This window comes from Eulemur rufifrons, chromosome 28 (assembly GCF_041146395.1).
Source record: "Eulemur rufifrons isolate Redbay chromosome 28, OSU_ERuf_1, whole genome shotgun sequence".
Taxonomy (NCBI): domain Eukaryota; kingdom Metazoa; phylum Chordata; class Mammalia; order Primates; family Lemuridae; genus Eulemur; species Eulemur rufifrons.
In genome coordinates, this window is record NC_091010.1 from 17,808,236 (window position 1) to 17,834,676 (window position 26,441).

General features: G+C 41.9%; 1 protein-coding gene across 1 annotated transcript in view; it reads right to left on the reverse strand.

Moving 5' to 3' along the window:
* POLR3A (RNA polymerase III subunit A) overlaps positions 1-26,441 on the reverse strand; it is a 46,947-nt gene that overhangs the window by 12,518 nt on the left and 7,988 nt on the right. Inside the window, exons 6-21 of the mRNA XM_069460320.1 lie at positions 24,844-25,083; positions 24,560-24,722; positions 24,248-24,384; positions 23,035-23,138; positions 22,209-22,350; positions 19,133-19,273; positions 17,435-17,504; positions 16,546-16,673; positions 16,219-16,357; positions 14,707-14,871; positions 9,385-9,557; positions 7,715-7,826; positions 6,741-6,859; positions 5,855-5,992; positions 4,028-4,198; positions 2,037-2,150 (exon numbers count right to left, since the gene is read on the reverse strand). Of these exons, the coding sequence (XP_069316421.1) occupies positions 2,037-2,150; positions 4,028-4,198; positions 5,855-5,992; positions 6,741-6,859; positions 7,715-7,826; positions 9,385-9,557; positions 14,707-14,871; positions 16,219-16,357; positions 16,546-16,673; positions 17,435-17,504; positions 19,133-19,273; positions 22,209-22,350; positions 23,035-23,138; positions 24,248-24,384; positions 24,560-24,722; positions 24,844-25,083 (2,256 nt within the window). The remainder of the gene's footprint in view (positions 1-2,036; positions 2,151-4,027; positions 4,199-5,854; positions 5,993-6,740; positions 6,860-7,714; positions 7,827-9,384; positions 9,558-14,706; positions 14,872-16,218; positions 16,358-16,545; positions 16,674-17,434; positions 17,505-19,132; positions 19,274-22,208; positions 22,351-23,034; positions 23,139-24,247; positions 24,385-24,559; positions 24,723-24,843; positions 25,084-26,441) is intronic.

The following is a 26,441-nucleotide window of genomic DNA, read 5'->3' on the forward strand; positions in this document are numbered from 1 at the left end:
AAAAAAAAAAAAAGCTCACTTGGTAGAAATGAAAACTGAAACAAGCTACTAAACATTCAGACTGAATCAACCCATGCATACTAGAGGGAACTCGCAACACGACAACTGGCAGGCAATTAATCACACGATTAACCAGCAGTTAGATTCCCACACTCCACAGAATGTCTGTGAGCATGGCCTCGGCCGCCAGCAGAGGTCAGGGCTCAGTGCCACTTAGGAGCTGCCTCTGTGGCCTCAGCTCTGGGCTAGAGCCGGAGAACGCTTCCCGGGCTCAGACAAATCTGTGCTGGCCGGCGGACGTTAGACCCTCTCGGCAAACCTGAGCTCACCAGGTTGTGAGCTACTGGCAGCGAGGGCATGTTTTGTCATCCTTGCGTCCTCAGGATCTGCAGACTGTGGGACATATGGTGACGGCCCAACAAGTGCTCAATGAATAAACAAATACCGCTGGGCAGGAAGTCACCTGTTAAACCCTGTCAAGGGCAAGAAAGGCACCAGTCCAAAGCGAAGCCGTGTTTGCCAGGACTGGGACAGAAACGCGTCGTCTCCGGTGCTGGCAAACAGCTGGGTGCTGCTGGGGCCAGGCCCTCTGCTCGCATTCACAGCACGCCAGGCACAGTACCTCGTTATACGTCTCGTAACCCGTCTCAGTTAAGGTCTTTGAGAATAAATAGAAAAATAAATAAGTAAACATAGCCATGAAGAAAAACCAAATCACAACTCTAGTTTAAAAAAAAAAAAGAAGAAAACTTCTATGGAAGAAAAACAAAACAAAAGGTACTCATTCAGCCTCGCCCATACACTTGACTGTAAATTAAATTGAAATCTGGAAGATTCTCTCTTTTACCTCTCACACCTCAACGCACTCATGGAAGGAGTGGGGAGATCCTTACAGAAAACATTCTAAGGTAAGCTTTGCTTACTGTTTGTATTTTTGGTATGCTGAAAGGGATACTTTTTCCCTTGGCCTGCTGGTCTTGGGCTGCATTTGAATCACCAATCAGTACACAGAGAAGCCATTTACTGATTTCTGTACCCCTTTGCTTTTGGTCCTAACCAGGATTATAAACATGAAGGAGCTGCTTGAGCAGGTCAGCACAATTACTGAAACAAAACACAAACCGACCAAAAAACCTCAAGAGGGCATCAAGGCCAACAGTGCTCTGGACGCACAAGGAAGGCTGACATGATGGATTTCCCATCCATAATATGTTAAAAGTGAGAGCAATTTAAAATAAATGGGACTAAAACAATGCTACGCCTACTAACAGTTACTGGGATTCAGAATGACAGAGAAGAGTCGGTCCACAGGATAAGAAAGTGGGTAGCAGGCTGGTGTCAGGGATAGGGCTTAAACAAAACCAGTTCTCTAGAGTGTGTTTCTTCTTCTTCTTTTTTTTTTTTTTTTTTTTTGAGACAGAGTCTCACTCTGTCGCCCAGGCTAGAGTGCCGTGGCATCAGCCTAGCTCACAGCAACCTCAAACTCCTGGGCTCAAGCGATCCGACTGCCTCAGCCTCCCGAGTAGCTGGGACTACAGGAATGCGCCACCATGCCTGGCTAACTTTTTTTTTTTTAATATATATATATATATATATATTTAGTTCTCCAGCTAATTTCTTTCTATTGCTTTTTTTTTTTTTTTTTTTTTAGTAGAGATGGGGTCTCACTCTTGCTCAGGCTGGTCTTGAACTCCAGAGTTCAAACGATTCGCCTGCCTCGGCCTCCCAGAGTGCTAGGATTACAGGCGTGAGCCACCGCGCCCAGCCCCAAGTGTGTTTCTTCTAACAGGGAGATGCTTGTGTGAAAGACACAAACTAAGAAAGATATGAGATAAATTCTTCATGTAGCTTGTGAGATTTTTGCCCTGGCCACTTCTGAACTTTTTTTTTTTTTTTTTTTTTTACCAAAGGAACAATAGTATGTTAAGAAACAAACAAAAACCCCAGGTTATAAAATCCACCTGCTGGCACTTGGCAAACAGAGCTCTCTGTGACAGCCAAGCTGGGTGCGGTCACCACCACCTGGAGGAGGTTACCTGCAGGAAGCTGTCCTGGCAGCAGAGGAACTCGTTCTTCTTCATGATGGACTCGGTGGTCAGGATCAGTTCGTTTTTACTGAGAGCAGGTTCGCTCGGACATGGGAAGACTGCCTCGAATATTAAAAGGAAATTGAGTTATGTGTGTGTGGGCGACAGAAAAGGGGGCAGTATTAGATGAAAAAACTCACAAGAGATAAAATGACCTTACCCAGAGTGAGCTTTTAGCAACCTGTGATTTTTCTGTCAAAATATATTGTGGGGCAGGCATGGTGGCTCATGCCTGTAATCCTAGCACTCTGGGAGGCCGAGGCGGGAGGATTACTTGAGCTCGGGAGTTTGAGACCAGCCTGAGCAAGCAATAGCAAGATCCCGTCTCTACTAAAAATAGAAAAATTAGCCGGGTGTGGTGGTGAGCACCTATATAGCTTGAGCCCAGGAGTTTGAGGTTGCAACCAGCAATTTTTTTTTTGGTTTTTAGACAGAGTCTCACTCTGTTGCCGAGGCTAGAGTGCTGTGGCGTCAGCCTAGCCCACAGCAACCTCAAACTCCTGGGCTCAGGCAATCCTCCTGCCTCAGCCTCCTGAGTAGCTGGGACTACAGGCATGCGCCACCATGCCCAGCTAATTTTTTCTATTTTTAGTTGTCTGGCAAGAATTCTTTCTATTTTTAGTAGAGACAGGCTCTTGCTCTTGCTCAGGTTGGTCTCTAACTCCTGACTTCAAGCGATCCTCCTGCCTCGGCCTCTCAGAGTACTACTAGGATTACAGGTGTGAGCCCCCACGCCCGGCCTAGCATGAACTATTTTTTTTTTTTTTTTTGAGACAGAGTCTCACTCTGTTGCCTGGTCTAGAGTGCCGTGGCGTCAACCTAGCTCACAGCAACCTCAAACTTCTGGGCTCAAGCGATCCTTCTACCTCAGCCTCCTGAGTAGCTGAGAATACAGGCATGCACCACCATGCCCAGCTAATTTTTTCTATGTATTTTTTAGTTATCCAGCTAATTTTCTTTTTATTTTTAGTAGAGACAGGGTCTCACTCTTGTTCAAGCTGGTCTCGACCTCCTGAGCTCAAATGATCCACCTGCCTCGGCCTCCCAGAGTGCTAGGATTATATAATGAACTATTAATATGATCATGCCACTGTACTCTACCCGGGGTGACAGAGCCAGACTCTGTCTCAAAAAAAGCAACAACAACAAAATGTATTGTGGACTGTCTTTTACACGAAGGTGAAAATCGGATAAACTGATAGCCCATCCTACATAGATTTCTGGGTATTCAGCTGGTGTTATTCCATTACTTCCCAGCCTTCACCTCACCACAGATTTGCATTAAAAATAAAAATTGTTATTTAAAAAACCCCAAACATTTCAAGAGCAAAGATACTCTCCCACTCCTCAAGCTTGTGGGATTTTCCCAGTGTTTTAATGGCTGCATTACTATTCTTTTGTATAGACAGACCATTACATTTGACCTGTCCTCTATTGATGATTTGCCCCCACTGCAAACAACCTGGAAAAAACATTCTTGGCATATTTAGACCATTTCTGGAGAGCAAATTCCTATAAGTGGAACTATTGGGTCAAAAGGAACATACATTTAAGTTCAGATCAATATTGTCAAACTACCCTACAAAAAGGTTGCTCCAAACTATATTCCCAGTTAAAGTATGTGAAATGTGCTGCTTTTCAATACCCATGACTTATAAAACTGGTCTCTAGTACACTCTACTAGACACAGAGAGAAACCAAAGCCCTCTTCTGTTAGCATTTGATTACTACCAATACTAGACTTTCAATTGACAATAATTTATTTTTTCCTTTTAATATTGAAAAATTATGCAGAGTAACATAAAGACAAAAGATATTAATCCAGTGCTTGGGTAGACAGGACTGAAGTATTAACTGTAAATGATATTCCAAATGGTACCTCCATTGTAAAGAAACATCCTCAAAAACACTCTAACTCCAGGTATAATGATAAATCTTACTTTGATGTTGTCCAGAACTCTTTTAAACTCCAAAGGTTCATCTTTTCCTTCCATAGCTGCAGGATCTAAGCCATCTCCTCCATAAATGAACTGGATAATATCACCAGTAGAGCTTCGGACTGTCAAATCATACTGGGAGCAAAGATCTTCAAGGGATTTTACAAGCCTTCTCTAAAGGAAAAGGAGGAGAAATTTCAGCTGCTTTGAGAAGACCAGTCACATGTGCAGAAAATGAGGTTTGCAACTCAAAGTTTCAAGGTTACAAACACCTTAAGCACATAAAATTCCTTTATTTAAAACCCTTTAAGGAGTCCCTTTAGCCCAGGAACAAGACTATGAGTGCCTCACTAGCCCGTGCAGTGGGATTTAGAATACACTCCAGCTCCAGTGCTTTATAGAATACACACAATTTAAACCCCAACACCCACAAAGGGCTCTGCAAACACTGTTTTCCTAGGCTGTTCTGCCTTCTGTCTCTTTCTCCCTAAGGTATACATTAATGCAATAGCTTTTCATTTCTAAACAGACCTTAAGCCAGGACTCCTACAGACTTCAATATGAATTACAGAGGATCAGGTGCAGGCCCTCTTCTGGGACAGAAGGGGAGAAGAGAAAACAGGGACAGCATTGTGTCTGAACCAGCGGGCAGCAATCACTTCTCAAAGCTGCTTAGGGGGAGAATCGTCCACCGGCAGAACACTCCAGCCAGCAATGCAATGGTGGCTCAGTGAATTAAAAAGAAAGAAATCTTCCTCCAGGCAACTTCAAAACAAAAATCTCTTATGCCAGAACCAATTTGTTCTAGGTTAACACACTGCGCTGGGAAAGTCATACTTTCTACTTCAGAAAGGTAGAGATGAAAAATAAAGTCAAAACACATTATGGCAGGAGTGGTAAAGGCATTTCACAGTCTGTTGGGTTTTTGACAAAAGTAGCACACTCAAAAACTGAAGGGCACTTTCTCATCAAAAGGTGATTAGAAATATCAGATGCAGAAAAGACTATGAAAATAAGTGTATACTACCTTGATTCCTCTGTCACCCTAATCACCCTTGTTTGTTCTGGCCCACTCAGTCACACCTCTGGGCTGCCTATCCTGGTTTCCTAGCTTGCAAAGGGCTCTTTTCCACAGTCAGGAGAGAGCAGACACAAAGACACACCAAGCTCATGGACCAGCATCTTGGACTGTCGACTTTACCTGGTATTATAATTAATTAAAAACATTAAAACTTTTTTCCCCCCAAAACCTGAACATAGTTAAATTATGAAGTAGAGAGTAGAAATGACAATGAGAGACTGAAAAGACAGCGTCCTCTGCTTGTGGTCTTCTGGAACAATACAAGAGGGACGTATTTGTCACTCCTCTGCCATTGGGGTACTGCTGTGGCAAAGTTTGAGAAGCACGAGCACAGAGAACGCTTTAGTTTAGCCCTGGTGCCCAGAGCTTATTGTCCTAGAGCTACACACTACTGGGGAAGCAGCTTTCCCTCTGAGTGTCCAAGCCCTCCAGCAGGCACTAGAACAGGTCACTGGAGTTAATGAGAATGATATTAGTAATGAATTGCATGCCCATGTTCTCCTCTAGGAGAGCTTTGGTATATGTGGCTCTGGCCTGGTCTTGATCAGTCAGGTATACAGCATGATTTGGAACATACTACCTTTTTTTTCAACTGTTCATTAATTTTTCAGGGCATTTACCTTTCTAAATTTTTTCTTTTAAGTACCAAGATCAGATAAATCATAGCTCACGTGCAAATGTGTAAACACTCAATACTCACAGAGCCCTGTCCTGCTCTGTTGCTAATGGCCTACATTTCTTCCAGTTACCTGCATGTATCCTGTTTCAGCTGTCTTTACAGCTGTGTCCACTAGACCTTCCCGGCCGGCCATTGTGTGGAAGAAAAACTCGGTTGGTGTCAAACCGGAATAAAAGCTGTTAGCCACAAAGCCTTTGGCAGCTGGGAGCTAAAGAGAGGTCGAAAAAAAGAAATATCAAACAAAAAAAGTTCAAGCTCCACAATTCTGAAATCCATTCAAATCAGAATCTGCCCCACCTTTAGACTATAAATACCTGGCCAATATACTCTCATTAAACGGCAGGTTTTATATGCCCTTTCCTTTTCTTTTTTTTTCTTTTCAAGGACACACAAGACAGGAGAAATACTTGAGACAAACCATCCTTACCATACACAAGGAGGGTGAGGTCCTGGTCAGGGCTGGTGCTGGTGCCAGTGGCAGGCAGTTAGCTCAGGAAAGGGAAACCTAAGCTCACACTGCTCTCCCACAGCAGGTGAGCAGTCATGGACCTCAGGGGGCACCCTGCCGACAGAGGCAGCTTGGCCAATTCCCTGGGAAATGACTCCCTTCCTGACATCCTTCCTGTGGGCCAGACCCGGCCACCTCCAAAACACTGCCCTGCATTGCCAGTGTGCACGGGGTTTCACTCTGGGGCACTGAAAATGATCTACAAGTAGATTGCGGTGATGTTTGCACAACTCTGTGACTATACTAATAGTCACTGAACTGTGTACTTTAAATGGGTGAACATTATGATATATGAAGTACATCTCAATAAAATGGCAAATAAAAAAATACATATATAAAACTCCACATGAAGTGGCCAGTGGTCTCGGATCTGGATAGGTCTGTGTTCCTTAGGGGGTCATCTAGATAAAGAGGCCTTCAAAGTTCTACCTGATCCACCACTGCTTACCTTTGAGTGTTTTTCAAAGTGAGGCAAGGACCTGTTTTCGAAGCCATCTGGCACTCGAGAGCCACTGATGGCCTGCTGTCCCACACAGGCAATCATCTGTGATATGTTAATGAAGGAACCTGGGGACACGGGTTGGAAAGGGAACGTTCATTTACCAAAATGACATTCACTGAAGTGCAAGCAGACCAGAGGGCCGAAACAGGAATACGACAGAGCAAAGGTCCTTATTCTCGACAAGTTTATAGTCCAGGGAGAGCAAAAAGACTACCCCTGTCTTTACTGTTCACAGTCCAGGGATACAATCAAGACGAGATGGAGCTGTCGGAAACACAGGAATGGCAGAGTGAGCATGAGGAGCTTGGGAGCAAGTTTTGGTTGGAGGAAAGGCTGGCGAAGCTCCAGGTGACTCTTCCAGGAGACTTCAGCAACCAGGCTGGACTTTTGGAGGACATTATGATTTGGACATAAAGAGGGATGGGGGAGGAATACAAAGTGGGAGGAAGAGCGAGAAGTAAACACACACCCCAGGAGCAGGAAGCAGGAGACCAATGGGGTAAAAGGCAGCAAAGTTAGAGACTGGATTTTCTTATATAAAATAAATTTACAGAAATAGGAAGAGCACACAGGTGTTGAATCTGAATGCAGTATCATGAGACCTGGGCCATCCATGAAATTAAAGACTTTTGCCGCATTACTAAATACAATTAAAAAATCCCTAGTTTGCTTTTTATTTTTAAAAGACCAAGTTTGCTCAAAGCACTCTCAAACTCAGAAACCCACACACATTACCAACAAGTTCTTCCAAAGGAGTTAAATTTCCTAAAACGCAAGTAAGTCTCTCTCTCTGTTTTAAAAAGATATGCCCTCAAAGAAATGAAATGCCTGTTTGAAGTTATGACTATGACATTTTCTGGAACCAAACCAGCTCATGTGAAGAACACACCAACAGCAGGCACCGGACGGGGCGGGCGCACCTTTGGAGCCACACAGAGCCATGGTGAGGGGGCTGTTGCTCTTGTCGAGCTCCCGGAGGCAGGCGCTGCCGGCGTGATCGCGGATCACAGACAGCTCCTTCAGGATCAGCGCCTAGTGGGAGAAAAGGAGAGACTCACGGTGACTTGTCCTCTGGCTCTGTGGATTACAAATGTTCAACCTGACATTTAAAGAAATTTGAAAATATTGAAGCAAGATGTCAGATTTCCAACCAAGAAAGGTTTCAGAGCCTCAGAGGAACAAAACGCCCTAGCTATGTAAATACGTGCAACTTCCACAAGGTTCTAAAATCAGTGTGGAAGGGAAACATTGATTAGTAACAAAAACTTGAAAAATTCTTTAAATGGCCCATAAAGTAGACTGTATGGCTTTGTGTACAGTATCCTATACAACAAAGTAACTGTATATATAGCTATGTGTACACACATACACATCCCTGTATAAATGTATAAAGATGATATGCAGCATGTAAAAGAGAATTGCTTGCCCTGTCTATAAATTGTGTCTACTTTTTCTTGTCAAGCACACATCTGAATTTCCACAAGCCAAGCATGTGATGAGGTGACTCTACAGGGGTATTTTGGCCCATGAGCTCATTCACACACTGTCACTCCTCAACGCATAACTTGGGACGCTGAGTCAACTGGGAGTCATGGTTCCATGAAAAATTGATGTTGCCAAAGCCTCACGTAATATTCTAGGTAGGTATCAGTGAGAAACATCCATCTCTCTCTCTCTCTAAAACTCAGTGAGATTAAGAATGAGCCAATGGTGAAAATCTCACACAATTCTGGTTTCTCCCTGCTTCAAAAAATTTCATCAGAAAACTTCCCAGTGCTTAAGGAGCCTTTCTTCCAGACTCAGATAAGTTAGAGCTTGGAGCTACGGGTTGCAGGGGAGGCAGAAGAGAGCCTGTTGTACCCAGACTGCTGACCTGGTTGCTGGAGGAAGAATTTCAGGCTCTCAGAGGCTGGTGGTGATTCTGCCTCTGACTCATGCTGGCCTAGCTTTCAGCTACACGAGTTTCAAATGTGAGGCGCAGCAGATTGGGTGTGTGATGATTAAACATGAATTTTCCCTCTTTTGTATCAAGTCTTTTTTAAAAACCATCCATTCAATCCCTTGAGCCCAGTAGCTGGAGGCTGCTGTGAGCTGTGATGGTGCCACTGTACTCCAGCCTGGACAACAGAGTGAGACCTTGTCTCTTAAAACAAAACAAAACAAAAAAGGCAACCAATCCCACCCCCCCACAAAAAAACCCCACCCATTCAAAGAGCCGTGGGGCCAGTGTCCATCAGAAGGACGCTGAAAGCAGAAAGGGGGCAGAAGCGCTCCAGATCAATCGCAGAAGGGGCCCGAGGGTGCCGTCGGAACAAGAGCAGCCCCGTGTGGCTCAGTGAACAGATGGCCGTGTTCTTACCACCTGGAATGCGAAAGCTGGGAGGGACGTGGGGACCTGTCAAAGTCCTCAGGAAACAAATGAGAGCACACAGAGCCAGCCCCGGGCCCAGACGGGATGGACACCACTGCCTTGACTTGCCCACTCTCTTTTGCCACCGTCTCTTCATGGCTCACAGCACAACCCCAGTGGACACCGTTTTAGCCACTGTGTGTACAAAGTGGGTACCCTGAGCCAAAGGGCCAGACTCACTTCCAGGGTCTCCTCGGCAGTGCAGCCGGGCTGCTGCTGCAGCTTGCCCGTGTTCAGGGCTTCGATGTACTCATCACATTTCTTGTAGCCAGCATTCAGCAACTCATACTTGGCCTTCAGCAGTCCTTGGCCAGGTGTGACGTCACCGATCCCAATTGAGAATCCGCGGTTAGCTGTAGAAGAGTTGGCAGGCAGAGCAGGAAGAGAGAGCCATAAATGAGACTTAGTAAATCTATTTAGTACAGTTTATACCTGCTTGATATAGTTTGTACTATATATGAACTACTTACGTATAAGGTATAAAAAAGTTTGTATCGTCACAGAATTTGTCACAATTCAGTAAATAATAGCTTCCAGTCTCAGTCCCTAGGGAATTATTATTATTATTTTTTTTGAGACAGAGTCTCACTCTGTTGCCTGGGCTAGAGTGCCGTGGCATCAGCCTAGCTCACAGCAACCTCAAACTCCTGGGCTCAAGGGATCCTCCTGCCTCAGCCTCCTGAGCAGCTGGGACTACAGGTACATGCCACCATGCCTGGCTAATTTTCTTTCTATTTTTAGTTGTTTGGCCAATTTCTTTCTATTGTTAGTAGAGATGGGGTCTTACTCTTGCTCAGGCTGGTCTCGAACTCCTGAGCTCAAGCAATCCTCCCACCTCGGCCTCCCAGAGTGCTAGGATTATAGGTGTGAGCCACCGTGCCCGGCTAGTCCCTAGGGAATTATACAAAATACAAAATGACTAAGACTCGCTGACTCCTCTCAGAGACCTTACCACCCAGTGGGGAACACAACGATGTTTCTAACTGGCTACATTATAAAGCAGGCCGACATTAAATTCCAGAGTGGCCTGAGAAGTGAGCTATAGAGAGTGAGCCATCTGAGTTCTGGCTCTAAGAGAGCATAGTAGAGACTTGTCTGCCCCCTTCTCATCTCAGAAGTCATCCCAAAACACAGAGAATAGGGACTAAATGTAAACTCCACCTTTGATGGAAATAGGTGCCATCAATCGTCCCTACTGTAACATACCGTATGTAGGAATAAAGTGGGTGGAAGAGTGGCCACTGGCTTAGCCGGGTGGGGAAGGGGATGCCTAAAAGTATCTATAAATGAGAGGACTAATGAGCCTGGAAAGGCTCAGTAATGAGATTACCAGGTCCTGCAGGTGCTGGAGACAACGAATATGCTGGAAACAAGGGAACTCGTGGAAAGTCTACATAAGGAACAGGCTCCAGGCCCTTACCACTATGGGAAATGGGAGTTTACTCCCTGAGAAATAGCATCATGGAGGCTCTGGATTTGGGGATACTAGGCACAGGCAGAGGGGACAACTGAAAATAAGGGCACTGAGGGAAAGTCTGTATTTTCCAGAGTTGAGAACCCTTAGCCTGATTCCCTGTCCAGCTCCCTGAATCTCAGTAGCCATGTCTCTACCCCTTGGGTAAGAGATTGAGGCTGGAAAGGGGATTTCTGGAGAAATGAAGCTTCCTTAGAGAAAAGTGTTACAGATAGGGATATCCGGTAGTCCATCAGCAAAAAAGCTGACTAAGAAAAAAAGAGAAGACACAAATAAAATAAAATCAGAGATGAAAAAGGAGACATTACAACCGATAGTGCAGAAATTCAAAGGGTCATTAGAGACCACCATGAGCAACTATGTGCCAATGAACTGGAAAACCCAGAAGAAATGGATAAATTCCTAGACACATACAACCTACCAAGACTGAACCAGGAAGAAATCCAAAACCTGAATAAACCAAGTAACAAGTAACGAAATAGAAGCAGTAATAAAAAGTCTTCCAACAAAAGCCAGGACCTGATGGCTTCACTGCTGAATTCTACCAAGCATTCAGAGAAGAACTAATACCAATTCTGCTTAACTATTCCAAAAAATCGAGGAGGAAGGGATATGCCCAAACTCATTCTATGAGGCCTGAATCACCCTGATACCAAAACTAGACAAAGACACAACAGAAAAGGAAAACTATAGGCCCATATCTCTGATGAACATGGATACAAAAATTCTCAAAAACATACTAGCAAACCAAATTCAATAACACATTAAAGAGATTATTCATCATAATCAAGTGGGTTTCATTCCAAGGATATAAGGATGGTTCAACATATGCAAATAAATCCACGTGATATAGCATATCAACAGAACGAAGGACAAAAACCATACGATCATTTCAATTTATGCTAAAAAAGCATTTGATAAAATTCAACATCATGTCATGATAAAAAGTCTCAAAAAACTAGGTATAGAAGAAATTTACCTCAACATAAAGGCTATATAAAATAAAAGCCATATATGATGGAACCACAGTGACTATCATACTGAATGGGGAAAACCAGAAAGCCTTTCCTCTAAGATCTGGAACAAGACAAGGATGCCCACTCTCACCACTTTTATTCAACATAGTACTGGAAGTTCTAGCTAGAGCAATCGGACAAGAGAAAGAAATAAAGGGCATCCAAGTCGGAAAGGAAGAAGTCAAATTACCCTTGTTTGTGGATGATATCACTTTATATCATCCTAAAAACTCCACAAAGAAACCATCAGAACTAATAAACAAATACAGTAAAGGTGCAGGATACAAAATCAACATAGAAAAATCAGTAGCATTTTCTAAGTTTTAGAAAAAATAATTCTACAATTTATATGGAATCACAAAAGACCCAGAATAGCCAAAGCCATCCTGAGCAAAAAGAACAAAACTGGAGGAATCACATTACCTGACTTCATATTTTAGTACAGAGCTGTTGTAAGCAAAAAGGCATAGTACTGGCATAAAAACAGATACATAGACCAGTCGAACAGAATTGAGAATCCAGAAATAAATCCACACGTCTGTAGTGAACTTATCTTCGATGAAGTTGCCAAGAACATACAGTGGGGAAAGGACAGTGTCTTCAATAAATGGTGCTGGGCCACTGGATATCCGTATGTAGAAGAATGAAACTAGACCCTTTCTCTCTCACCATATACCAAAATCAAAATGCATTAAAGACTTAAATCTAAGACCTAAAACTATGAAACTACTAAAAGAAGACATTGGGTAAACACTTCAGGACATTGGTCTGGGCAAGGACTTCTTGAGTAATACCCCCAAAGCACAGGCAACCAAAGCAAATTTAGACAAATGGGATCACATCAAGCTAAAAAGCTTCTTCTGCAGAGCAAAAACAAACAAACAAACAAACAAACAAACAAAAAAAAAACAGTCAACAAAGGGAAGAGACAACCCACAGAACAGAAGAAAATATTTGCAAACTACCCACCTGACAAGAGATTAATAACTAGAATATATAAGAGCCCCAACAATTCAATCAGAGAGATGCAAATCAAAATGATAATGAGATATAATCTCACCCCAGTTAAAGTGGCTTTTATCAAAAAGACAGGTAATAGCGAATGCTGACGAGGATGTGGCGTATACTGTTGGTGGGAATGTAAATTAGTGCAATGATTATGGAGAATAGTACGGAGGCTCTTCAAAACAGTAAAAATAGAACTACCATATGACCCAGCAATCCCACTGCTAGGTATATACCCAAAAGAAGGGAATTCAGTATATTGAAAACATGGTTGCACTTCTGTGTTTATTCCAGCACTATTCACAATAGCCAAGATTTGGAATCAACTTAAGTTTCCATCAAAAGATGAATGGCTAAAGAAAATGTGGTATGTATATACATAATGAAATATCACATAGCCATAAAAAAGAATGAAATCCTGGCATTTACAACAGCATGGGTGGAAGTGGAGAATATTATGTTAAGTGAAATAAGCCAAGCACAGAAAGACAAATCTTGAATGTTCTCTCTCATATGTGGGAGCTAAACATTAAAACGAACTGATCTCATGGAGACAGAGAGTAGGACAGTTACCAGAGGCCGGGAAGGGTGGAAGGGAGGAAGGGACAAAGTGGGGATGGTTAATGGGTGCAAAAATATAGTTAGATAGAATGAACAATATTTGATAGCACAACGAAGTCACCATAAACGGCAAGAAGTTAGGGTATACTTTAAAGTAACTAAAAGAGTGGAACTGGAATGTTCCTAACACAAAGAAATGATAAATGCCTGAGTTGATGTATACCCCAATTACCTTAATTTGATTAATTCACATTGTATGCCTGTATCAAAACACATGTACCCTATACATATATACAACTTTATGTATCCGTAATAAAGAAAAGCTGGCTCCCAGCTCAATCAAGGAACTGAGAGGTCCATCAAACCAATCAGCTGCATTTCCAATCAGTTTCAGGCCTCATTCCTAAAATACAAATGGATAGCCAGGGACCACTAGATATTTGAGGAACATTTTTAACATGAAAGGTAGAAGACAACAAATGCACAGGAAAGAGAAACTAAAAGGAAAGAGAAAATTCAGGGAGCAAATACAATAAAACTATGAATATTATCTCAGAGGAATCAGAGAAGATATACCCAGGGATCAAGGCAAGGAAATCTTAAAAACAAAACAAAACATTATTTGCAAATAAGAATAATGTAAAATATTATTGAAAATTAAATAAATGGTAGTAAAGAACTTTAAGAAATCAATAGACATGTTAAAAGATAAAGTGAATCTAGAATAAAGAAATGGATGTAGGGAAAAGAAGATAAAAAACTAAAGAATCAATCGATTCTCTAATATGCAATTTCCAAAAAGAAAGAACAGAAGAAGTAGAGAAAATTTTCAAAGAAATAACAAAAGAAAATTTCTAGAACTGACGGACATACAGTTGCAGATTTAAAGAGCTTACTGGGTGTTTAACACAATAAATGAAAAAAGATTCACACCAAGGGTATATCATTGTGAACTTTCAGAACAAGAATAAAGGTTTTCAGTTTCCAGAGTGAAAAAACAATACAAATAAAAAAAATTCGGGAATAAGAATAGCAATACACATTAACAGCAACTCTGAAAGCTACAAGGGAATAGAGCAATACCTTTAAAATTCTGAGGGAAAATCATTTTGAACCCAGAATTGAATATCCAGGCAAGTATAAGAGTGGAATAAAGACTTTTTTGGCATGCAAACGTTCCCTGACACATAGCACACTCAAAGCATGAGTGAACATAATAGGGAGATTTTGAGAAGAGAACCGAAAAGTTCAAATCTATAGTCAAACTAGTAAGTAGTGAGTTAATTTCATTAATAAAAGCACACATGATTTAGCCTGAAACAAGTACCTTCTTTCGTGTGTATGTGTGTGTGGTGGGGGAGAACGAAACTATAAAAGAACAAAATAACATAAACCTCTAAAACTCTAAGAACTGCCCCAATAAAACGAGGACGCTGAGTTACTCACACAGGTAGACGGGAGCCAGCCTGGCCAGCCGTGACATGGCATCAGCAGCTTCGTTCTGCCCCCAGTCTCGCAGCAAAATGTAGAAGATGTTGTTCTTGGATCCTGATCCCAGGGTTCCTTTGTCCATGCTGCCACTCATCAGCTCGCTGTTCTGGATTGTAACGTCTGGAAGAATGATGATGATGATGCACTGAGACAATTACTTACTTATTATTCTGCCTCATTCCAAAATGAATTTGAGGCAGCCAAGAAAATATGTTCCCAGGATAAAAGTTAAAGCAGAATAAATAGAACTTATTAAAGATTTTTTTTTTGAGGGTGGAAAAAAGGGAAATCTAGAGGCTTTTGAAAAATATGAAAGCCACAGTGAGTTAACTGGCAGTCCAAAATCTGAAATGTGCTAGTTGACCCTCACTTTCTTCATCTGCGAACGACGGTATCAAGCACTTGTCATCCTTACGTTATGGAATATTTGGAACATCAGATGGACACATGTACAGCAAAGTGCTTTGTAGACTGTAAAGCAATTTGTTATTGGTCTAGGATTTGAAAACCACCAGTAGCACCATCATGAATAGCCTACACAACAAAATAAAATCCAGACCTAGAAAAAGACAAAACACAGACAAAATCTAAAACAAGAAGCCAACATATCTTAAAGAGCAGAGAGTATACTTTCAGAAGAATAAACCTGAGGAAAATCAGTGCCCTTCAAATATTTATGCTTCATTAGTAGATAACACACACCCTGACCTTCAAAGAAACTCTACAATTCAGTTCCTCAGTACAGAGTCCTGGAGATCCACTTCTAGTCACAAGGTCTTCCTAGAAAAGTCCATTCTAAATCAGTGTTACTCAAAGGAGCTGGCTGAGGGACTGCTTGACAGTGGTCTAGGGTGAGCTTGGCAGCTCGTGCCAGAAAGGAAAGCAATGGATGCGCCGAACAACACTGGTCTGCGGACCACACTTGGGGTTGTCCTGGATCAGAGGACGCAGACAACTTGCATCTAAATCCTCTCCCTGTTACACCTAATCATCATCTTATCAAAAACCCACTGACCAGGTGAAACAGCAAAAAAAAAAAAAAAAAAAAAAAAGACAATGAGCACACTATTGGAGACAAAATAATAAATTACATGCCTTAAATAATGAGACCCTTGTTGACGGCAAAAACAAACAAACAAACAAACAAACAAAAAACCCAACAACCAGACACAATAAGAGACAAATTGCAGTAACTGGCAAAAACTAGTAACTTAAGACACAAAACACGTTTAGAGAAGAACATTCTAACCACTGGATCGTGTGTCTACATGACCCCTACCTTTCAGAGAGACGGGGAATTACACCTGAGAGAAGAAACACCTGCTACATATTCCCGAGGAGTACACTTGCTCCCTAAAGCCTCAGAGAAACATGGATTTGCTCCCAAGTAAGGGTACCAGTGGAGCTAAGTGCCGCCCACTCGCCTTTCTGCCACACCCCCTCCCCACCCCAGTTCCTCTGACTCACAGGAATCATTGACACAGAGGTCTTCCCCTTTGCCACAGTACTGCTTGCCCTTGGTTCGGAGGTTGGCTCTCACTGGATTGTCATCGCTAGGTCTCAGGATGACACTGAAGATCTGCTTTCCAGTCCACAGGGTGACAGGCTGAGGGAGAAGAGGAAGCCGGAGGATCAGGGGCTGAGCTTGGCCCCAACCACCCTTCACACAGACAAGGCCACACGGTCCAGCAATTGCATTGAAACCGAGCACCAACAGGGTCACACGCCCTCACCAGTTCATCCACACGTACACCAACACACACTGGTGCAGACACACACAGACCCTGCACGCACCTTCAATATCGTAGGTGGTGGGAGGCGAACTTTAATTTTCTCATCCTTGCCAACCAGTATTGAAGCAATGATTTGGCAAGCCTTGGCTCGGTCAAAGAAAGTGTCCTTCAGAGTGAGGAGATAGGCACCTAAGAGTGTTAAGAATCAACGCGTAACAAAGAAAAGGAATGGAATTGTGAGAAAACCACAGAGTTTTGATTTTAAAGGAAACTTGAACTATTACTAGCAGGGTGAATTAAAATTTACAGCTTTCTTCCAACTAGGACCTCTTCCAACTAGGATCTCAGCTCCACAGTAAAGTGACTTTGTTTTAGTCACTGCTGTATCCCCAGGTGCAGGGGATAGATTCTATGCCAGATACTAGGCCTAGAAAATGCCCAGATCATAGGAGAAGCCCCCAAAATACTTGTTGAATCAATAAAAAATGCCTCAAGTAGGCTCAAGACCAAATTTAGTAAACAAAGAATTAAACACAGGCAATTAAATAACTTTTCAAGGCTGGGAGCGATGGCACACACCAGTAATCCCAGCACTTTGGGAGGCCCAGATGGGAGAATTACTTGAGGCCAAGAGTTCAAGACTAGCCAGGGCCACACAGTGAGACCCAGTCTCTACAAAAATTAATAAACAAAAATGAGCTGGGTGTGGTGGCACATACATGCCTGTTGGTCCCAGCTACTCAGGAGGCTGAGATAGGAGGATTGCTTGAGTCTGGGAGTTGGAGGCTATAGTGAGCTATGATTGCATCACTGTACTCTATCCTGTTTTTTTTTTTTTAAAAAAAAAAAGAAGAAAATAGCTTTCAAGTGGTCACAAAAATCACTATGAATGAGAAGTCATTGTATTCCATAGTCAGAAGTCTTCTTTCAAGTGAATTTCATAAACCCACCTGTTAGAAAATCCTGAATAGCAGCAATCAGTGGTTCTCCATTCCTTGGGGTTACAAGATTAGCTTTAGTCTGAAGGAAAAGTAAGCACACTAAGTTAGCCATTCTTAGAGGCAAGATGCAGTCCAAAGATCTGCATCACAAGGATCTAGAATTGCTATGAACAAATAAAGAGCAGCAGAAGAATGAGGCTGAGAAATTGAAGCCAAGGGTCTTAACCCCAGCTTTGTCACTAACTCCCAGGTCCCTCATCTGTCAAAGAGCAAGGAATCATACAAGCAAGACTGACCTAGGAGGTTCCTACCAACACTAAAAAGAAATACTGAGTGAAGTTGTTGCGGAATTCTATAAAAAAATTCTACACATATGAGACTTTGTTATTAATCAATGCACTTCTTCAAAGAAAATTCACCTTTGTGAATGAGGAGTGCTGTGCTACCTCTGAAGTCAACCAATTGCACACTTCTCCACAATGAGGGCAGAACTGTTAAATTTCCCTTGGTTAAGACATTAAGTTCTAAAACCAATCAATTCAACAACAGAATTTAATTAAACATTCAATGAGTGCCTACATGGGCAAAAAAGGGGTGCTAATTGATAACACAGAATTAACTCATGTAAAGAGGGCTCTGTGCATCACAGTGCATTTGATCTAATCTTGATGTTTAACTGGCTGGTTGCAATCTGGTTGCTATTATTCCTAGCAATATTCTAAGCATTACTGTTTGTTACAAAAATAATATGTGTCTATTATAGAAAAAAATATAGACAAGTTAAAATAAAAAAACTATGCATGGAATACTAAAAGCCTTAATCAAAATTGGTTAGAAGCATCACATCAGAAATGGTAACAAGTGTTTTTGGAAGTAGGAACACTTACAACTGTAAGTTCATAACACAGGAAGCTAGAATACTAGAAAAAAGAAAGCTCTAAATACTCAACGGTTGGGGACCATTAAGCTTAAGAGGGAAGAGCCCTACACAGCAGATACCACGTACCACTGTGCTATGGCTGGGTCGGGAGTGAACGGCACACACAGCATGACACTTGGAGTCCAGCTGCAAGTGCCTCAAGAGCAGGCACGTGCCTCACCATCACCAACTCCTGCAGCATAGAACAGGCTTTGAAATAAACAGGCACTCCCTAACCATCTGTAAGATGCAATGGCAGCAAGAGTCATTAGAAAATGGTTCTGTTTAGTGTGTGCTTTAAGAAGATAAGGAAGCATGTAATATACTTTAGGCAGGTTTCCATTCAGAAGGTTCAGTAAAAAGTACTGTTGCTTAAAGAATCTTCAGCTACTGGAGAATCTACTTATAACGGATATCTTCTTCCCTTGGGACACCCGATATTGGTATTGCTATACTCCTTTTCATAACTGGTCCTCACATATGTGTATTCTCCCAGGCACCCACATTTATAGGTCAGAAAACACCCTCCCCCCTCTATAAGCACCTGCTACAGACCTTAACTCACTTATATACTATAATTTCCAAGGCAGAGTCTTCAAAGGCTCAAAAGAAACCAACAAAAAAAGAGAAGACAATATAGGCAGTCAGTCAGTGGTCCACTTAAGAACAGACAGAGCCTGGCTTCTCTGGAACTGTTAGTCGTGGTGGTGCTTTCAAATAAGGCATGTTCTCCTGCCCCTCCTTTCAGGAGCTGCTATACAAAAGCTGGGCCACGCAACCCTACATACCCCCATCAGAACAAGCGCTTCTGCTTTAGCTTCCTCTGTCTGAGGAAGATGAAGGTTCATTTCATCACCATCAAAGTCTGCATTGTAGGGGGTACAGACACACTCGTTAAATCTGAACGTCCGGTGGGGCTTGACCCTGGCCTGTGGAACACAAAACAAAACAAAACAAAACAGGAAAAGGACTTAGTCATTTACCCAAAAGCTTCTGTTTCAAAACATTAAAAAATGGTTTCCTGGAAAACTGGACACTGTAAGGGAGTGCGTTTCTATTATGGTCTGTCAAGTGACATATATCACCTGTGGGTTCATTCAGGAAGCTTTATTAGATCAAACTAAAGGAGGCAATCTCAACACGGGAGCCAAAGTGAAGGGCTCCCACTGGACAAGGATGTCATGGTTTCGAGTATCAAAAAGATTAATGATTGAAGTTGATTAAAACATACCGACTACATAAAAGCCCATGAGTTTATAATGACACTGAAAAAAGGGAAAGTCAACATAAACAAAGAACCCAAACCAATCTAATTGAAAGTAACCGAACACCAACTTCTTACTGCCCTGACTGACAATATCGGAGACAGACTCGGCCGTTGATGCTGCCTTCCCTTTATGGACTGCACTTCTGGGCAAGTAAACAGCCCTAATTAACAAGGGAGCATTTGTCATTACCAGAATTCTGGGTCATAAATGTGAAAGGAATGACAGATTAGAAACTGGGGCTTTATTTTGCAGCCCCAAGGCAATAATGTAGGCGATGGTCATAAATGGACGAAAGCATTAGAACAAAGGCTGATGAGGAACCTTACAGGGTAAACATCAGACTGAAGCACCTGAATCCCTAACCTTCTTGGCGTGACTACAGGGTGGGGCAGCCAGACAGTGCCTCCCAGAATAAGGCAAGAGGAAGAGTCAGCACCATGAGTGATTCTTGCAAAACAGATGGACCTGAATCTGGTTATACCTTCAGAGCTAATTTCCAGCTTATAGGAATAAAAGGAAAACTGAAGAAACACTTAAGGCCACACACATATATAGACAAATTGAGAACATGAGACATTCTTCAGGACGAATGACCTGGCTCCTTCAGCAGTGATGCTGAAATTTAAAAAAGGAGAGGGGACTGTTCTAGATCAATAGAGACTTAAGGCATGTGTCAACTAAATGCAATGTGTACGCTTTGTCTGCATCCTGATTCAAACGAATTGCAACAAGACATTTTGAGACAACTGGGGAAACCTGAATATGAACTGGGTACTAGAGAATACTAAGAAAACGACTGTTAATTTTGTCAGGTTGATTATAGCACTGTGGTTAGGTTAAGTTTTTCTTATAGAAATAAACTGAAAACACATGAAAAACAATAAGGCATGTGGGTGCATCAAAGAAAAAAGGGAAAAATAAAACCCTTCTGGCCAAATCTTGAAAATTATTGCATATGGAGGCTGGGAATATTTGAGTTCCTTATATTATTCTTTCTACTTTTGTGTATATTTGAAAATTTTCAAACAAAAAAAATTTCTATTTTTTTTTTTTTTTTTGAGATAGGCTCTCACTATGTTGCCCAGGCTGGAGTGCAGTGGCTATTCACAGGTGTGATCATGGCGCACTACAGCCTTAAACTCCTGGCCTCAAGTGATCCTCCTGCCTCAGCCTTCTGAGTAGCTGGGACTACAGGCATGAGCCACTGTACCAGGCAAAAGAAAATTTCTATTTTAAAACACTTCAAAGCCAAGCAAAAGCTTCCAGAAAGAGAAGGCTTTTGTAACCCTCTAAGTCCACATAATCATAAACCCATAATCATACACTGCTTGTTATTTGTTAGGTAAAGAGACAGATGTAATGTGTTCATAAATTACCCTAAACTGAATCTAGCAAAATACTGCCATAAGAGCCTGCTTAAACACTGCAAAGGCTCACAGATTTAATGGTTTTGCAGATAGGAGAATTTATGAATATTGAACAAATTAAAGTTGCATCTCATTTCCATTTTAAATCTCCAGAAAAAGGAACTGCTGCTGTTGCAAAACTAAATCATCAAAAAAATATGGTTTAAGGTCTTAGTTGGAGGACTACTGCAAGGAAAAAATCTTTTAAGCATTTTAGTTCCTTAGTTTATATGTAAAGTTAAATTAAATGTCAATTTTCTGCCATATATATTTTACATAAGTTTATGTAAATACATATATGTGTATATATTTTTGCTTGCAAATGAAATCATGCTAGTCACTTTCACACTAGTTTTCAGTAAGAGCTGGGTGTGGTGGCTCTTGACTGTAATCCCAGCAATTCTGGAGGCTGAGGGGGGAGGACTGCTTGAGGCCAAGAGTTTGAGACCAGCCTGGCTGCCTGGGCAACATTGTGAGACCATGTCTCCAAAAAAAAAAAGAAAGAAAGAAAGAAAGAAAGAAAAAGAAAAAAATTAGCATTTACCTGTAGTCCCAGCTACTTTGGAGGCTGAGGCTGGAGGATCATCTGAGCCCAGGAGTTTGAGGCTACAATGAACTATGACTGCACCATTGCACTCCAGCCTAGGCAACAGAGTATAGACCCTGCCTTTCTCTCCCTCCTTCCCTCTCTCTCTATATATAACTAACTAACTAACTAAATAAAAATTATATTGGGTATGGTGGCTTGGGCCAGTAATCACAGCTATTCAGGAGCATCACTTGAGGCCAAGAATTAGAGACCAGCCTGGACAACATAGTGAGACCTAGTTTCTTAAAAGAAACAAACAAAAAACCCCCCAGTAAATGTGCATGAGAGATCACATTGGGGTAAAAATAAAATAATTCTCAATTAGATCCTCTGTTTTACTGTTGTGGACAAATATTACATTATATTAATAAATATTAAAAATACTGAAAGAAAGATTGAAATTAAAAGTTTTACTCAAACTAAAAAGTGAGAGAAGAGGGAGATCAAAAGTTACATCTGTTTAGTTTAGAATTAGTTATTAAACAGGTTATGAAAACTCGAGATTATGGGTAGTTTTAATTTCAAGAGTTTAGAATTTAGCATTGTACGATCACAGCAAACTGCCATTGACAGAAGGTGGTAAGAGCAATCTCATACTCACCAGGTGAGCCATGATGCTCAGCTTGTGCAGAGAGGGCTGTCGATTGAACAGCACCACGTCGCCATCGATGAGGTGTCTCTCTACGATGTCACCATACTTGAGCTCCTGAGCCATCTTTTCCCGATTTCCGTATTTCAGAAACCTGAACGTGCAACAGCACACGTGATGTGCGGGAACACAGTTTGCTGACCACATTTCTCCCTCTTCAGATCAGGATTCAATCTTTAAAATGATCCTATCTCACCAAATCTAAGATGCCTCCATTTAAAAATCATTAGTTTATGTGTCATCAAGAAAAAAAGCTGCCTATTAAACTATGACAAATTGACTGTAAGATATATCCTAATTTTACAAATGTTAAAATAATGAAAAGAGTATGTTTTAGCATTACAGAGATACAGTAATGAATTAGCTTCTCTCAAAAGGCCCTACTGATGATATCTTCCCAGGGGATAAAAGGCATCAGTGGCCAGTTCATCTCGCCGTGAAAGCCAGAGCTGGCCAAGTGAGAACCACTGAGTCACAAATACACTGAAGCCCTGAGAGCGCAGCTAACACAGGAAACGACCCACAGTCATACCCAAGGTGTTTTGTTCACTTGGACCTAATAACATCATGTGCCAAAGAACAAATGAACGCTGCATGTACAGTCAATGATCAAACAGAGCAAATGACATACCTAGGCTCACTGCTATGGGAACAGGTATTTTCCACATGTCAAAATGTCACAGCAATTGTATTCTGGACTGCACTCTGTGGCTAGGACGGGATGGTGAACTTCATCATGAGAAGGTAGTTAAATCCAAGGGGACTGGGAAAGCCTTACCTTTTCATCTGTGTATGTCTCTGCTGAATGAAATTCGCTCCCGGGTGAACTTCAGGGCCATTTTGAACCAGTTTCCTCAAAAAACTGATGTTTGCTTTGTTCACCTATAGCACCACAATAAAAAACAATCCAATACTTCCACATCTCTGTAAGCCAGCAAACTACACTGAATTGTACACCTTTACCTTCACTTTCCTTGTGTAGATTCTAGGACAAACACAGGCACCCCGGGCAGCCTGCTGCCTACAGTCTTGACTATAAGAGCAAAGGACAGGCAAACCGGCGCCCAAGTTCCAACCCAGTCATTCTGGGTGACACAGCCAAGCCCTTTCCTGGGTTTTGGCTTCCCCACTGGTGAAATGAGTAGGCTGGACTGATCTGTAGGGATCTTCCAGCACAATCAGTGACCCTAGAAACAGGTGGCAACTTCATCGGCAATAATTCACCAGTGGCTTCTAAGGTTTAAAAGTTGTGCCACCAGCACCATGGGCCCTGGTCTGCATTGGCTGTGTTCTGCAACCTCTCGTCGGACAACTGTCTTGTGGAACACCACTTCAGAGAAAAACTCCTGGATCATCAGCCACTCAGCTGGGGACGCTTGACACAAGCTCTACCAGAAGCTTCTATGATCTGGGCTAACTGTAAATCTCAGGGTAAAGCCAGTCAACATTCTCTTGTTTGAAAGCCCCACAGTTATCTAGACCTCAATTAAAAAAGAAAGTACTGTAAATATAATTTTACATTCGCTGTGAGTTCGAATTGAGTATACACTGGTATAGCCTTTCTGGGTATGCAGCAATAGCCTTAAAATGTTCATATGGTTTGACTCAGTGATTCTAAGGTTTTAAAAATAATAACCCACTCCATGAAAATTAACGAGGGATAGTGTTTACCATTTAGTTCCTTTAAAATATGAGCTATGAACCAATATAGAAAGGTGTCTAAGGTGTTATTAATTGGAAAAAAGTTGCAGAAGAGTACACAGAATGTATATAACAGCAGATATAGATGAAGCCAGACACAATTGTGGCCGTGTATGTTGTAGCTATTATACACAGTAATATAAGCATAAACAACCTGGAAAGATACACACACTCACATAAACCAAACTATAAGTTTGGTGGGTTACTGGGGACTTTCCACGGTTTGCTGTCTGAAATATCAAAATATAAAAAACTAGACTTAAAGAATTGAGCAGCTGAATGGTGCTTACCTTCTCAGGAAAAGTTAGAATTTTGGCCACATGAACTGGCACTGCTACCTCGTCAATCCGGAGGTTGGGGTCCGGTGAGATGACTGTTCTGCCAGAAAAATCCACTCTCTTCCCTGAGAGATTGCCTCTAAATCGACCTAAATAAATAAAAGTATGTCACAGGCCCTCATGGCACCCTGTGTGCTGTCAGGAGTAATAAGAACAGCAGCTTAGGAAAGCCTGTGCCTTCCACCCAGACAGCGTGGACGTACAGGCCACAGAAAGGTAGCAAAGGCAGCGGGCCGGCCTGGGCAGGTTTTATTGGAAACCTACCCTGTTTTCCCTTCAGGCGCTGGACGAAACCTCTGGTCCATTTTTTGGGTGCCATGTTGAGGGGGATGCCCGAGAGCTCACTGTTAATGTAGAGGGCGCACTGCAGCTGCAGGAAATCCCAGTCCTCCATGATCATCTGGGTCTTGGCTCCTGAGATCCGATGCTAAAGTGAGCACAGCACAAACAGAAACACATGTGGTCGACTGGATGTTCCTTGCATTTTCTTGACCAGAAGTTTTGGATAGAGACACCACAAAACTTACAAGCTAATGGGAAGCACTGACCTTTTTAATAACATCATTTAGAAAAATGATTTCTGTCAATTTCATCGTCAGATCATCTTCGTTGGTGCCAGACTTCAAATCACTCACGACAGAGGGTCTGATACACAAAGGAGGCACCAAAAGTCGTGTGAGAATCAAATCAGAGGGCTTTCCAGCTTCCGGGTTCATCAGAAGCAGAGGGACATCTTCAGCTGGGATTCGTTTAAATAAATTCAGAACTATTAAGGGATTCAAGTTTTCCTATGGAGAAGAAGAGAGGAAGGAATGAAGATAGCATGTTAGTTTTCCATAGCCTGAGCAAGGTTTTACTTCTTCATGTCTCAGGATAAGTAATGACAGAGATTTCTGTTGATGACATGCTATGTTGCGAGAGCCTTAAAAAGATGTACGCCGTTTATTCCAATTATTTAAGCCAATAATTCCACTTCTCATAATTACTCCAAAGGGTGTAAGTTCAGAAATGAACATAAAGATTTGGCAATAAGAAAGTTCACAAAACCTGTTCTTTTTAAGACATTCTTTTTTTTTTTTTTTTTTGAGACACAGTCTCACTTTGTTGCCCAGGCTAGAGTGAGTGCCGTGGCGTCAGCCTAGCTCACAGCAACCTCAAACTCCTGGGCTCAAGCAATCCTCCTGCCTCAGCCTCCCGAGTAGTTGGGACTACAGGCATGTGCCACCATGCCCGGCTAATTTTTTCTATATATATTTTTAGCTGTCCATATAATTTCTTTCTATTTTTTAGTAGAGATGGGGTCTTGCTCTTGCTCAGGCTGGTCTCGAACTCCTGAGCTCAAACGATCCGCCCACCTCGGCCTCTCAGAGTGCTAGGATTACAGGCGTGAGCCACCGCGCCCGGCCACAAAACCTGTTCTTAATAGTGAAAAATTGGAAACAGCTTGATAGGTTACTGGCTAGATAAAAATCATGGTATATCCACACGTGGAAAACCATGAAGCCATTAAAAAAAAAATGACACGAAGAAAAAATGACACTTATAATAGAAACGTAGCTATCGACATGAAAAGTGTTCATAAAATATTGGTAAATGAATAAGCACATGCATGTATAGTCTCATTTCTGGGGAAAAGGTACATCTTGCAGAGAAAAGGAAACGGGAGCATTCACCGAGGTGTTAACAGAGCTGTTTTTAGGTGAGTGGAATTAAATCCTTCCGCTTCTTTTTAATATTTTTAAATTTTCTCTAATGAGTTTATATTTGCCTTTGTAAGAACTCATTTAATAAAAGTGCTATACTATTAATAACTTAACCCATGCAAAATATAAGAAAAATTCAAAAATCAAAGGTAAGAATGGTCAGCTTGTGTCTTCTTGCCTACTTATTAAATTTTCTGGGGATTTAAGATAGTGTGACTGCAAGTGTATGTTACAGGCAGAATTTACTAAGCATAGCATAATGAGACAAGGAATGAAAAAAGAAATGTTTGCATAGCTACTGCCTGTAGGGTACTGCAGCAGGAGGAAGTTACTGCGGTCCTGCTCTGGAGGACACTGTAGTATAGCTGGGCACAAGGAAGGAATCCCACCAGAGAGGTATCCTATGCAGGTCATTGCCCAGAGCAAAATTCCCTTCCTTGGCT